Source organism: Rhinoraja longicauda, chromosome 3, assembly GCF_053455715.1.
Source record: "Rhinoraja longicauda isolate Sanriku21f chromosome 3, sRhiLon1.1, whole genome shotgun sequence".
Lineage (NCBI taxonomy): Eukaryota > Metazoa > Chordata > Chondrichthyes > Rajiformes > Arhynchobatidae > Rhinoraja > Rhinoraja longicauda.
In genome coordinates this window covers 48,372,706-48,387,385 of record NC_135955.1, presented here as the reverse complement: position 1 = coordinate 48,387,385, position 14,680 = coordinate 48,372,706, and the positions used below count along the sequence as shown (strand labels likewise).

At 42.0% G+C, this 14,680-nt stretch overlaps 1 protein-coding gene across 3 annotated transcripts in view; it reads right to left on the bottom strand.

The window, feature by feature from the left end:
* Positions 1 to 13,469, bottom strand: part of slc12a2 (solute carrier family 12 member 2) — a 130,311-nt gene extending 116,842 nt beyond the window's left edge. For all 3 annotated transcript variants that reach the window (XM_078396086.1, XM_078396087.1, XM_078396088.1), the window contains exon 1: positions 12,358 to 13,469. In XM_078396086.1, coding sequence (XP_078252212.1) covers positions 12,358 to 13,035 — 678 coding nt within the window. In that variant the 5' untranslated portion in view covers positions 13,036 to 13,469. The remainder of the gene's footprint in view (positions 1 to 12,357) is intronic.
* Positions 13,470 to 14,680: the final 1,211 nt, after the last annotated feature.

Genomic DNA, 14,680 nt, shown 5'->3' with positions numbered 1-14,680 from the left:
AATCAGCCGAAAAAATGAGATTTAAAAAAAGACTTTTAAACCTCTGTAACTTAAAAAATATACGACCGAATTAAATAACAATATCATTTTCGGCAAGCGTCCAGCGGTGTGATTAAGACGGTGCAAAAATTGTGGCGCTACGCCTCACCGTTTTGCAGAAATCAGCCGAAATCACTGTTACAGATATTTTAGTAAGATTAGATAGATAGATAGATGTTGACAAAGTTTGTTTAGGGTAAGAGGTCAAATATGACTGGTCACATGTGTGACTTGGTGAGGTCACACACGTGACTAGTCATATTTGGCCTCTTACCCTAAACAAACATTGTCAGCATAACATATAACAAATTTCACTTGATAAACTTTGACATACAAGTCATATATACAGTACAAAACAATATACCTGTAATGCTTTCAGAATTAGAAATGTATTCCACAATCTTTCACATTTTTGGTCACAAATGTGACTCAGAGTGGCCCCCAGTAGGTTACAAAGTTGGAGTTCTCATTTATATTGTTCATGGAGAAGACTGCTGATGGATAGGTCGGAAAGCAAGCGGGACTGAGAATTAAAAATGCACCCATTTATACATAACCTAAAAATAAACTTTAAATTACAATCTTATATTTGCATCATAAAAAGATTGGATGCCAAAGGCTATCTGGGTAGGTTTGACTCTGACCAAACTATGAGCAGGAGAAAATGGTGAAAGCTAGAATAGCTATCATTTTTTAATTATTTTGTGCGACTTCAATTCAAAACACAACAAACCTGCACTGATAATTTTACACTGAACTTTTACAGCCAAAATAAAAAGTCATGCCAGCAGAATAGAGATGAAAATCCCTCAATATTTCAGTTACTGCATTACTTACACTGTATTCAAAATATTTCAATTCAAGAGATGAGAAATATGGTCTGAAGAAGGATCCTGACCCAAAAGGTCACCTGTCCATTTCCTCCCAAAATGCTGCCTCCAAGTTCCTCCAGCCCTTTGGTTTTGCGCAATATTTCAGCAAGTACAGTTTCTTGCCTCACTATTTCAATTTAAGTCTTAGATCTCAAATAGAGGTATTATGCAAAAGTGGCAACAGTGGTCTTTTAAAAAAGGCAAAATGTCAAGTCTCAAGTCAGCATTTGGCAGAAAAAAGTGATTAAATATGTAAAAGGTAGAAATAAAGAGGGAACTACAATCTGACTCAATTGGTATCTGAAAATGAATTAACTACCAAAGAATTTATGGCATAACAAATTTCAAAATCATAACTCCCTGCTCAATTTACAGACGTACCAATTAAAAGGTAAAATGATATCTTTGAAAGAATATTCTTACAATAAATACTCAAGGGATTATCTCAAAAATCTCACCACATAAATAGCCCTAGTTTCAATCCAAATTCTACTGCAAGTAGGATTTGCACATTTACTCCTTGTCCCCAATCCCCCACCTTATAGAAACAGGCAGATTCCACAAAACAGGGCTTTTTTATTGTTCGTTCATTTTTCAGGATCTGGGCCTACATTGCAAGACCAACATTAATTGTCTATCCCTAAAGGCCCTGGAATCAAGTGTCTTTCTTAATCACATAGGCATTTTTAGAGATAGTGTCACATATGTCAGACAGAATAAGGATGCTTGATTTAAATCTCTGGAGAGTTTTTTTAATAGATAGTTTGGGGATTAGATTACAATGAACTTGGAAATTCTATAGCTGCAAGTGCGATTTGTACTCCAGATCACTGGGTCCTTCACAAATGCAAGATTAGATGCAGCAGATTTAGACACAAAGGAATTGGCAAGATTAAACTGAATTAATGGAAGGGGAAAGAAAAGGGAATGGATAAAGAAAAGAAATGCTTAGATACAATGTGGACTATTAGTTTACCTTGGAGGCAAAATAAATATGGCTCACTTTGTATTTGTATTAATTAGCTCCAAGCCTGGCTACAATTCAATCAGCTCAAATCTCCTCTAATTCCCAGTTAACAAGCGTAGGCTCAGCAATTGTTTTGTTGAACACCTCCACCCAGTCCGCCTAAACCTGCCTGATCTCCCAGTTGCTGGACACTAACACCCCCTCTCATTCCCACACCAGCCTTTCTGTCCCAGGCCTCCTCCATTGTCAGAGTGAGGCCCAGCGCAAATTGGAGGAGCAGCACCTCATATTTCGCTTGGGTAGCTTACACCCCAGCGGTATGAACATTGACTTCTTTAACTTCAAGTAAACCTTGCTTTCCCTCTCTCCATCCCTACCCCTTCACAGTTCCCGACCAGTCTTACTGTCACTAACTACATTTTATCTGTTTGCTGAGTTGTCACCTTCTCCCAGCTAACAATGATCTATTCTACATTTTCCATAATCTCCATTCCCTTTGCCCCAATTTCACATTTCCTTATCCATGTATCTCCTCCCCCCTGACATTAGTCTGAAAAAGGGTCTCGACCCAAAACATCACCCATTCCTTCCCTCCAGAGATGCTGCCTGTCCCGGTGAGTTACTCCAGCATTTTGCGGCTATCCTCCAATTCCCACACTACCCCGCTCTGATACAACATATCTTTTAGTTGACAATTAGCTTTCTCAGACCTCTACCATGACGCACAAAAATTCCAGTCAATACAGATAGCAATTTGTATTTTGCAAGTTCTCCCATGGCTGACCCCATTTCAACCCATTTGAACTTATTCCTTAACATCTTGATCGTATTTTCTTAGTTTTCACCTGCTACTATTTGCCAGTTGCCTGAACCCATCTGTCTCATCTTCTTGTCACCCAATAGTTCAAGCCATTCACCAGAAAAAACATTTAAGGTTCCTATTTCTTCATTGAATTAAAGCCTAATTAGTGCCTTGGCCAAGTGTTTTATCATATTGGGCAACAACTTGCTAATTCACTTATTTTCTCCATATAAAATGCTATGAGACATCATGCAAGCCCAGTCTCTACCCCTCAGAATATTCAATTCCATGCAATTGAATTCCATGCAATCCAATTAACAATCCCCTCATGTTTGCGTTCTCACAACCCAAAATTGAACATAATTTTCAAACTTAACCCTACTTCCTTTTTGTAGTACATTCACTGTACTCGTGCTACTTCCTTTGCTCAACCCTAGTGGCCAATTTCCATCCTTCCCTCAGAGAATCTACAACTTTTTCTTTGCTCAATCTCTCAACCTCAATGTCTGGAAGTAACTAGCAACTAACCCTACCAACTTGCACAATTACACCAATTGCACTTTCTCACTCACAAACACCTACAAGCCTCCCATTCCATTTATCCCGTATGCATTCCATCTGTTGTAGGATGATAACCTCTATAGTTGTCATAAGTTTGTACGTCGTAGGAGCAGAATTAGGCCCAAAGAGCCTACTTCGCCATTCTATCATGATTGATCCATCTTTCCCTCTCAATACCATTATCTTGCCTTATCCCCATAACCATTGACACCTTTAATTCCTTCTTTCTAAAGGTACATCTTTCTGAGGCAGTGCCCTCTGGTCTAATGACTCTCCCACTAGTGGAAAAATCTTCACATCCACTCTATCCAAGTCTTTCGCTTTCGATAAGTTTCATAGGTTATAGTAGAATTAGGCCAGTCGGCCCATTGTCTACTCCACCATTCAATCATGGATGATCTATCTTTCCCTCCTAACCCCATTCTCTGCCTTCTCCTCATAAACTCTGACACCTGTACTAATCAGGAATCTATCTATCTCTGCCTTTAATATATCCACTGATGGCCTCCACAGCCTTCTGTGGCAAAGAATTTCACAGATTCACCACCCTCTGACTAAAGACACTCTAACCTTTCAATGAGGTCTCCCCTCATTCTTTTAAAATACAGCGAGTATTGGCCCAGTGCCGTTAAACACTCACCATTTATTAACCCAATCATCCCTGGGATCATTCTCAAATCTCCTCTGGACCCTCTCTAATGCCAGCATGTCCCTCCTCAAATATGGGGCCCTAGACTGCTCGAGTCTGACCAGTGCCTTATAAAGCCTCAGCATTATATCCATGTTATTACATTCTAACCTTCTTGAAATAAATGCTAACATTGCATTTGCCTTCTTTACTACCTATTAAATATCCAACCTTGGCTTTTCTTTCCCCTTTCACCCAAGGATTCTTTTAGACCTAGAGGGTAATGAATCTTTGGAATTCTCTTTGAAGGGTTGTGAAAGCTTAATCAAGTTTATTCGAAACAGAGACAAAGATTTCTGGATATTAAAGAAATTAAGGGATACGAGATAGATGCATAAAAATAATCTTGATCAATGGCAGAATGAGCTCAAAGGGTCAAATGGTCTACTCCTAATTTCACTTTTCTATCTTCCCATTCCTAGTTCTGGTGGATAGTACATTTTTAAAATGGCAATGATAAATGTATGTGGGAGGAGTTATCCAAATGGACTGAGTAAGCAAGAGGCAGGTCAGGTGGGGAACTGTGGTAGATAGTCAAAAGGCTGCTTTATAATCCCAAGCAAAAATTCTGCTCAAAAGAGAATTCCACAACAAACCAGCACAATCCATGTTTAACAAAAGAATGTAAAGGATACCGTCAAAGTTAAAATGACCAGAGGACTGGGAAATGTTCAGGATCCAGCCAAAGATCAAAAAAATCAATGACGGAGAAAATTAATTTTGAAAAAAAGCTTGCATGTAGTTAAAAAATAAACAGAAAAATGTTTCTGTAGTTATATAAATAGGAAGAGACAGCCAAAGTAAATGTTGGGCCGAGAGAGAGAGAGCGCCTGGTGAATTAAATACAGCAAACAAAGTAAAGGCAGGAATGTTGAATAATGTTTTACAACAGAAAAACATTTGCTAGTATCAGCAAGACAATCAATAAGAATAAATTACTGGAGAAATAAAGGGAGGCTAAAGACGACAGTACATAATGAACTAACTACATGCAAGGATTTTAAAGAAAACTAGACCAAGTGGACCCAAACCTCCTGCATTGGTGCAGCACCCTGTCCTCCCCCTTCCTCTCTCTCCTCAACCCCCCCTCCCCCTTCTTACCCACTCCCCCTTCCCTCCCTCCTCAACCCCCTTCCCCCCTCGCTCCCCCCTCCTCCTCCCCTCCCCCTCCTTTTAAACTTTAAAATGTGAATAACTTTAAAAATATAACTGATTTCAATAAAACTACTTGCATTATCACTAAAGTGACAACGGTGAGTAAGGTGGGCCTAACATTGTCACGCTATCGTGTACCGTTTTGGCTGAAGTTCAGTCACAAACAAGATAACAAATGAGAGCTCTAGTATATAGATGGTAGCAGACAGCAAATTCAATGATCGAAATTGTTCCACAATTCAAATTCAGATGGAACTGGAAGATTGGAAAATAGCAAAGGTGACTCTTGCTTTTGAAAATAAAGAAAAAGGCAGAAAGGAGGGATCCACAGAACAGTTGGTTTAACAACTATTATTGGAAAGATGCTCGAGTCAAAATCAAAGATGATATGACTAATCATTCTGGAAAGCCGAATATAACTAAAACAAGTCAACATTGATTTAGGAAAGGTAAAGAATGTTTCAAACTCTTTGTGGATGTAACATGGAGAATTATTAGAACTCATAGATCCAGTGTATTAGGAAATACCATGAAACATTTTTCAAGCTGTCACATTGGAGGCCATGCATAAATTAAACGCCCAAGGTATTGGAAAAAGCAAAAAACAAACTGCTAGAGAAATTCAGCAGACCATGCAGCACCTGTGGGAGGAAGCAGCCTGTTCTATTTGGGGGTTCTTTTCAGGCTGGAAGGAGCCAACTTGTAGGATACTACAGGGATCATTTCTTGGTCCACAAATGTTCCTCATTTATATTAATGAACTGGAGGAAGAAACAGAATGCAAGGTTTCCAAATTTACAGATAATACAAAAATAGGTGGAGGGTCAGTTTCTGATAAGGGTACTGCAATTCTGTAGCAGTATATAGATGGATTGATTAATGACCACAAAAAGGAGTTTAACATGGGAAAGTACAAGATCGTACACTTTGGTAAGAGGAATTCATAAGGCAGTTTTCCCAAGTGAAGAGAGACTACAACAAAGTGAGGTACAGCAGAATCTAGATGTTCTAGTGTTTAAGTCAGTTAGCAGGTGGTCAAACAAGCATTTCAGGCGGCAAATGACATTTTGGCCTTTGGTTTCTTTTTAAAGCTGGTTTCTTACAATTGCACATGGTGTTGCCCAGGCCTCAACTTGAATACCATGTACAAAAGGATATTAAAAAAAATTATAGTAACAGAGGCAGTCCTAAAGTGATTCACCAGGATAATTCCTGGATGAGAGGGATGTCCTACCACGAGGGATAAAACAGTTGGGGCTGTGTACCCTAGGGTTCAGAATAATGTAGGTCGCCTTATTCAAGCATACGTCTTAAGGGGGCTTGATAGAGTAGATGACGTAGAAATTTATTCTCTCAGAGAGTGGTAAATCTCTAGAATTCTTTGCCTTCCAGTTGGTGAAAGATAAATCATTCGAAGTATTTAAGTGGATGTGAATAGATATTTGACAGATGAAATAGAGGGGAATGGAGAAATGGCACAGAAAAAGAGTTGACACCAGCACATGAAAACTCTAAGTGGTGGGGTAGGCTTGATGGTCTACTCCTATTTTCTCGTGATCCTGTGTAAAAAGAACATCAGATACATTAATCTTTCTCTACAGATGCTGGCTGACCTGTTGAATATTGAGCATTTTGTTTTTAATTCAGGTATGTAGCATTTGCAATAATTTTTGTACTGTAATATTCAATAAGCAAAGAGAAAGGACTGGATTAAGAACTGAAATTAATTTGACATGAGATACCAGATGTTGACAGAAAGTGGCATCATGCAGATGCAAAAAGAGACAATCTAGCAATTGATATCCAGAGTAGGCCAAAGGGCTAAAACAACATCCTCCAGGTAAACCTTCTCTTGTTCCACCTCCACCCTTCTTCAGCCTGGCTACCACAATAAGACATGTACACACCTTTGTCATCGTCATTCTGCTTATATTGAATTATGGCGTTTGCATCCTTTCCCACCCCAAGCAATTCATATCTGCTTTTACCTGCACAAATCTCAAGGCTGCTGAATTCACAACCACCCCACCACCAACCCCCCCCCCCCCCCCCCTTCATTCTATCACTTGCTTTGAATTTTACAACTGAGAGAAACACTGATGGAATTGTGTTGCGATATTAAGAATGTTTACCTCCAGGACTTAAGCAACAATAACTAGATATCATAATTTTAAGGTGAGAGGGGCAAAGTTTAAAGCAGAGTTTTTTTAAAATATGCAGCATTCAAGAGGCTTTTAGATAGGCACATGCAAAATGAACCAAAGAATAAACGGTTTATGGAAAAGCTCCTGGAGATCTATCAGTTCACTGTTACGTTTGACATGCTTCGACAACCTCAGTACAGTCAAGACCATCTATAGCATAATCCTCCACCCTGCCGAGTGTAAAAAGAAAATGGAGAGGAGCTCAAAACTAGGGATCATGGCAGAACTCCTTAACTGTGACTTGTCGCCTACCTGGGCAAGATGCCACATCAAACAGAAAAGCAAGTGGAAAACCCATGTACAAAATGAAAAACAAGATTTCAGCACCTGACTATTTCCCTGTTCGAGTTCAAACAACGTCAAGCCTGCGTGACCCACATCTATGAAGAGGACAACGCATCAAGGGCCCCACTGACGTCAGAACTACAACCATCTTCTAGAAAGGAAACAAATATAAATGGAGCAATTGCAAGAGTGATTTCCTTGCAATATGCCACTGGAAGTTACTGCAAGGATCCTCTTCAATCACTTCCTCATGACCTAAAGGTTGCTTACAGATTCACAGCTGTGTAGATCCCTAACATGCATTATCTTCGCCACATGACACCAGCAGAACAGATCAACCACTGTACATGGACTTTTGATTTCAAAAGCCAATGCCGACATCAAGAGGGTCAGCAGAGTATACTTCTTAAATATAACTGCCCTCAAAGATGTGTCCATTATTCAACTGCCACATTAGATCTTGCAAGCCATGATCTTAAGCCAGAGATCCATAAAGATTCTTCTCAATGCCAAAGGCACCAAACAACCACATCATAATGCTAAAGCTAACCAACTATCTCAAAGCATTTTGTGTATGCATCTCTCCCCCCCCCCCCCCCCTCCAAAGAAATTAAAACAATCCTTTCTCAATAGAGATGTGTGTATTTGTAAGACTGCTGCCCACTGCTTTCCAATCACTAAGCCCAAGATGAAAGCATTTGGAAGATGCAGATCATCTAAATATATTGTTCTTACCTTTTGCACTTTGAAGTTTAATAAAACTATTAGACACCATTTATGACACTATAGTTTGTCACTTCAGTTACCAAACACAAAAGCACAACCTTACATGCTTTTATAAAAAAATCAGTCAAGTAAGGAGAATTACTGCCATGTGAATGTTCCCATTGTTTTTAAACAGTAGAGAACAACAGGAACAATAGAATCAGTATATGCATTGTTATCACTGGGTCTCCCTCCCTCCAAAACAAAATGTGTGAAAATAGCTCAGAACTCAAAAGATTTTCTCTGTAAATTAAAGAATGCAGGAAATAGAGGCTCAACCGATGAGGTTCCTTTTTGTAGACACTATTCCTGTACACCCGAACTGCCTTCAGGGACTGAAATTTTTATTGTTTGTAAAAACAAGTCTGTATTACAGCTGGGAACTACATTGCCACAAGGTCAACTGATATCAACCGTGAATCTCACTATCAGTTCTAGTGGAATGATGTATGAGACACAAGGATTAACACAAAAATCAAGTACATCAAGCAGCAATTACAGAATTATGAGCATTATCCAGTAAGAAAAGGTACTTTAAAAAAATATAATCACTTGGCAATTCATATCTGCACAATGTCATCGCTTACATTTCCAATGAAATGCAATATTTATGAAAGTTAGAAAATCTGATGCCAAGATTTAATGTGTATTCGGAAATAAATGCCAAAAAAAAAATCACTTGGTGATACAAAGCTGAGCCATACAGACCAGAAGATTTCCGATTCACATCTACACGATGAGATGGCATTCTTAGGAGTGGTGCTTGGTGTTTACTTTAAAATCATGGACATGGTGGTATCCGAATACCAAAAAAACTGTACCTCTTCATTAGCCTCAAAGTTGGGAGTGAAGGTTACTTTTTTGCATGAAAGTAATAGGCCAATGTTCTGAACCAGTAAAAACATATTGCCCAAGTATGTTTTGGCACATCCATTGTACTCCCAATGGTCTCATTGGTACTAACAATATATATTTATAGAACCTTTAATATACATCTCAAGACACGTCTCAGAGAGTATTACCTAAACAAAATGTTATGCTCAACACATAAAATTGAGGAAAGTGATTAAAAGAGTTCATCCAAAAATGAGTTTAAGATGTTTAATGCCAAAGCTCAAGATCTTGACACCAATAAAATTGGAAATGATCAAGGAGAGTGGCAACTCTGGTTAGTGACTAACCTGTCAACAGCCACAGTCTTTCTTGATCACATCAAAAAATTCTTTATAAAGCGAAGTTACAAACAATGGTTCTCAGAATTCCTCAGCTTAAACAATATGCTCATCTTGACTACTCTAAAAGCAAGCACAGTAATGTTAGCATCAAACATTAACCAGAAGAGAAATGTTTTCAAAGCAATGGCAAAACAAAGTCATGGCATTTATAATTTTCTACCTTCTTATCAAAACTATTACCGTTCCTTAATCTATGGAAGGCAAAGAGGCTAGAAAGAACAGAATAAATCCGATGTACTGCAAATCTATCAACTCTTCACCCTGATGACGTAGCAAACATGAAAAGGAATCAGTTGCATGCATCATAATTCACTGCATATTCACAACCTTCTTCACAAAGCTTGTTTTCCAAAAGGAGCAATAGATTTTTTTTTAAAACAACAAACACCAAAAGTAGCCCACTTCCTACTCTCACAAAACAATAACAGAAGAAATAAAAACATGAATTAGTACCACTTTTAAATGCTGTTGATGGGGCATAAAGCATTTAACAAACATGTTACTGCCAAGGAGAGGAGCACCAACATTTCTCTGCAATGCAGCAGAGAAACCACGATCATAAACTACCGTTGTCTCCATGTTAAAAGGGGAACAAAGTCACTCTCAGGACCATCCTATAAATCCACAGGCACAACATAAATCCAAGATGATATAAAGTGCAAATGCTTTTCTTTGGACAGGTGACCATAATGCTGCCTTTAAATACATATTTACTATAGTTCTGCAGGCACTGATCTCTCGCCATTGCATTAAAGCACTACATCAATAATTTATTTTGGATGCTAAAATATAGCAGACAAAGACAGCTTTAAATGCATTGTACAAGTTTACTTGCTATTCAAAAAAGGGAGCTACTCAAAAAATGATATTGATTTATATACTGTACTTTTATTTCCATTTAAATTCCATGAGCAAATTGTATCCAACATCCCAAATTTTGGGTAGATGTACATATGCAAACAGATAAGAACTTTACACTTGAAGGTATCAGGGGGTACGGTACCTACCAATACCAACAGCTATTTGTGCACTCACAATACAGTAGCATGCATCATTCAGTTCTTTACAAATTTTGATGAAGGAATGGGATAAAGTCATATCCAGAAAATTAACACCCACACGGAATTTTAACAAACAATCACAACCCAACCATGTTAAATGAATTTTTTGTCTTCAGTAATTATCATTCTCACTTATCCAGATCTACTCTTGGAAAAACACTGCTGGAGTGACCCCCAGCTGTAATGGTACTCAAGTGTATGTTAAAATAATTGTATTACAGCAAATTGCCTGAAAAGGTGGCAAGGAAGGCAGAAAGGAAAGGACACACTATATAGAATGTTGCACTAACATCACAAGTCATATAGCATTACTTCTGAAAACAAACTGGTTAATTCCTCAAAACAAAGACTGAAACCACAATATGGTCACTTAAGAGTCATAGACTGATACAATGTGGAAACAGGCCCTTCGGCCCAATTTGCCCACACCAGTCAACATGTCACAGCTACACTAGTCCCACCTGCCTGCGCTTGGTCCATATCCCTCCAAACTCATCCATATCACTCCAAACCTGTACCTGTCTAACTGTTTCTTAAACGTTGGGATAGTCCCAGCCTCAACTACCTCCTCTGGTAGCTTGTTCCATACACCCACCACCCTTTGTGTGAAAATGCTACCCCTCAGATTCATATTCAATCTTTTCCCATTCACTTTGAACCTATGTCCTCTGGTCCTCAATTCCTCTACTCTGGGCAAGAGATTCTGTGCATCTACCCGATCTATTCCACTCATAATTTTATACACCTCTATACCCCTTATCCTCCTGCACTCCAAGGAATAGAGTCCCAGTCTACTCAACCTCTCCCTATAGCTCAGACCCTCTATTCCTGGCAACATCCTTGTAAATCTTCTCTGAACCCTTCAAGCTTGAAAATCTTTCCTTTCACATGCTGCCCAGAACTGGACACAATACTCTGAATGCGGTCTCGCCAACGTCTGATACAACTGCAACATGACCTCCCAACTTCTCTACTCAAACTCGAATGCTCAAAACATCTAGAAACACCATCTTTACTTAAGCTTTCTGGCAAAACTATCACCTATGAATCTACTGTTGTGGTCCAATTATTTTAAATAGCCATGAAAAATTATTCCAACAACTTCCTCCGTTTGCAACTTGAAACCAGTAATCTTATCCAGCCAGTCCGGGCGTCATCCCTTTATCCTGGCTATCCTTTCTCTGCACTCCCTGCCAAGACCTGAAACGTCGAATATCCCTTTGCATTACTGCTTAACTTCGAGATCCACCGGCAGTTTTTTTTGGTCTTGATTCCAGATCTGCAGTCTTACCAGACTCTCAATCTTACCAGACCTTAATAAGTTTACCACTTCATTATTTGAGTGGAATTCATACATAATTTCCAATTGACATGGAAAAGGTGTACTTTAAAAACATACAATTAATTGTACTATTAAAAAAATAAAACGAATCAATCCTGATTCTCCGCCCTTTGCCCAAGGATAGTTAATTAGCAATGTCACACAGACCTAACAATTTCACCTTGACGATCGTGTGACATCGGCAGTGCAGTGATCTTCAAACCCAGATTAACGAGAAACGGAAAATGTGAACACACTAGCACTAACTACTCTTACCGATTGCTGCACCAATCTTCCGAGCGGCCGAGGAGATGATGCAAACCTGGATGCGAATGGATTAGTAACGCGAGTGCCGAGGGAAGGAAGGAGGGAGAGAAAGCGGGATGCGTTGGAATAACGTACCTTGTCGAGCTCATCGTGCAACTCTGCCAGGCTCGGTCTGATCAGCTTCTCGCCCAGTTGTGCGACCGTGTGGCGGTAGTGGTCGATCCTGGGCACGGCGTCGATAGTGTTGTGGCCGAAGGTCCTGAGATAGTAGGTGTTGCTGTGGGTGTCGTAGTAGTGCTGCGCGCCGGTGCCGGACGAGTGCAGGCTGCCCTCGCTCAGCATGGTGTCGCCGTTCTGCGGGTAACCGTTCATGGCCTCGCTGGCGGTCGAGGCAGCCGCAGGGTCGCCACCGGCTGAGGCCGGCGGCTGCTGGTGCTGGTGCTGGTGCTGCCCGCCGGAGGCCGGCTCCACGAAGTTGACGCGGAACCGTCCCTTGGCCTCTTCGGCGGCGGGGGGCAGCGGCTCTGCCGGACCCGGGGCCACAGCGTCGGCGCCAGCGCCAGCGCCAGCGCCGCCATCTCCCGTGTCCTTGGTGCCGGGAGGAGGGAGAGGCGGCGGCGGTTGCCCGGCAGCGCCAACATCGCGGCCTTTCTGCCCGTCGTCGCCCCTTCCGCCGCCGCCCGACGCCTCGGTCACCAGGTCGACCTGGAAGCGGCTCTGACTGGCGACGGGGCGGAGCGGCTGCTGCGGCGGTGATGGCGGTGGCTCAGCGCCGGCCTGGGGCTGGGACTGGGCTTCCTGCTCGCCCTCCATCCCCGCTCCGTTACCACACGGAGTAGACGTAACCAAACACCGCTCGCTGCTGCTGCCGCTGCCTCCTGTCCCCGCCCGGGCTCCCCTCCCCTGCCCTGCCCTGCCCTGCCCTGCCCTGTCGCTGCTCCCGAGCGGTCAGAGCCGGCTGCCGCAGTCCCCGGACATCAATGTGGTGAGTGGCCCAACGCCGCTCGCATGACCGCGGTCACAAGCCCGGAGCGGAGGGGTGATGACTGGCTGGGTGGGTGAGTGAGTGAGTGAGTGCTGACTACTCCCGCTCCCTTCCCGCTCTCCCCTGTCCTCTGCTTCCCGCTAGCTCAGACTGTCACTGCCTGCTCTCTCTCTCTCTCTCTGCCCTTTCCTTCCTGCCAGTCCTTCCTTTATCTGTCAGGGTGCCGGGCGGGCTGCTGCCGCTGCTCCTCCCATTGGCGGCCACCGAGTGCGGCGGGGCTGTTGCTGCTGGAGACACGCAGCGCAACGCAGGCAACATCGCGAGAGGGGAGGGAAGGGGAGGGAAGGGGAGGGAGGAGGAGTGGTTCACCTGCACTGCACAGGACGCCTGCAGGGCTCTGATTCCACACACACCTCTCTCCAAGTCTCGCATACACACACTCTCTTACTCTCCCATACACACACTCTCACTTGCTCTCACACTCTCTCATTCACACATACTCCCTCTCTCTTACTCTCACACTCTCATTCACACACTCTCCCATTCACACTTTCTCTCACTCACTTTCTCTCTCACACACACACATAATGTAAAATACAAAAGTAGCAGCGAAGGGATGCCACTGAGCAAAATGCCATCGGGCGGGGGAGGGTAGAGCGAAACTGTTTGCTATTCCTCCCCTCCCCTATTTTGCCCCTTTACGTGATTACGCTGGGGTGTGAAAAGCGGATGGTTGCAACCTCGTGCTTTATTCCCCAAGCTTGTCACGAGAGAAACGTGATCGCTGGACGTCCACAGCTGCACATCAGGATTAAATGTGGAAAGAATGAACTGCAGATGTCGGTTTAAACAAAAAGACACAAGTTGCTAGAGGAACTCCGCGGGTCAGGCAGCATCCCTGGAAAACGTGGATACTGCAGGTGACGTTTCGGGTCGGGACCCTTCTTGTTGAGAGGGGGGTGGGGGGAAGCTGGAAGAGATGAGGGGCAGGTAAACATCAAGCGTACAATGTATAGGAAGGAACTGCAGATGATGGTTTAAACAGAGATGGACACAAGTGTGTTTGTAGATAAAGGGAACGGAATGTGAGACCATTACGTTCAAAAACTACGATAATACACAATACTCGATAAATGTGTCTTTACATTTAATTAAAACATACGAGTGAAAATAACACGGACAGGAGAGGATAAAGAGACAGGAGTGGGTAAATATAAACTCAGATTCACTACGTGGATATTGCGAGGAGAAATGCAAGTGATTTTTCACGAATCGACACGACCAGTGAATAATTTATTATCCGAGAAAAGGAAAAGTTCGTGCCATAGATTTACAGGGTTGTATTCTGATTTCAGTGTCCGCACCCATCACCACCACTTCCCACACTCCCCTCCTCGTCATGTGTTAGTAAATCTTCCCGCATGAGCGGCAGCATAAAATAAACATGTTCTGACGTCAATTTCCAGACCACTG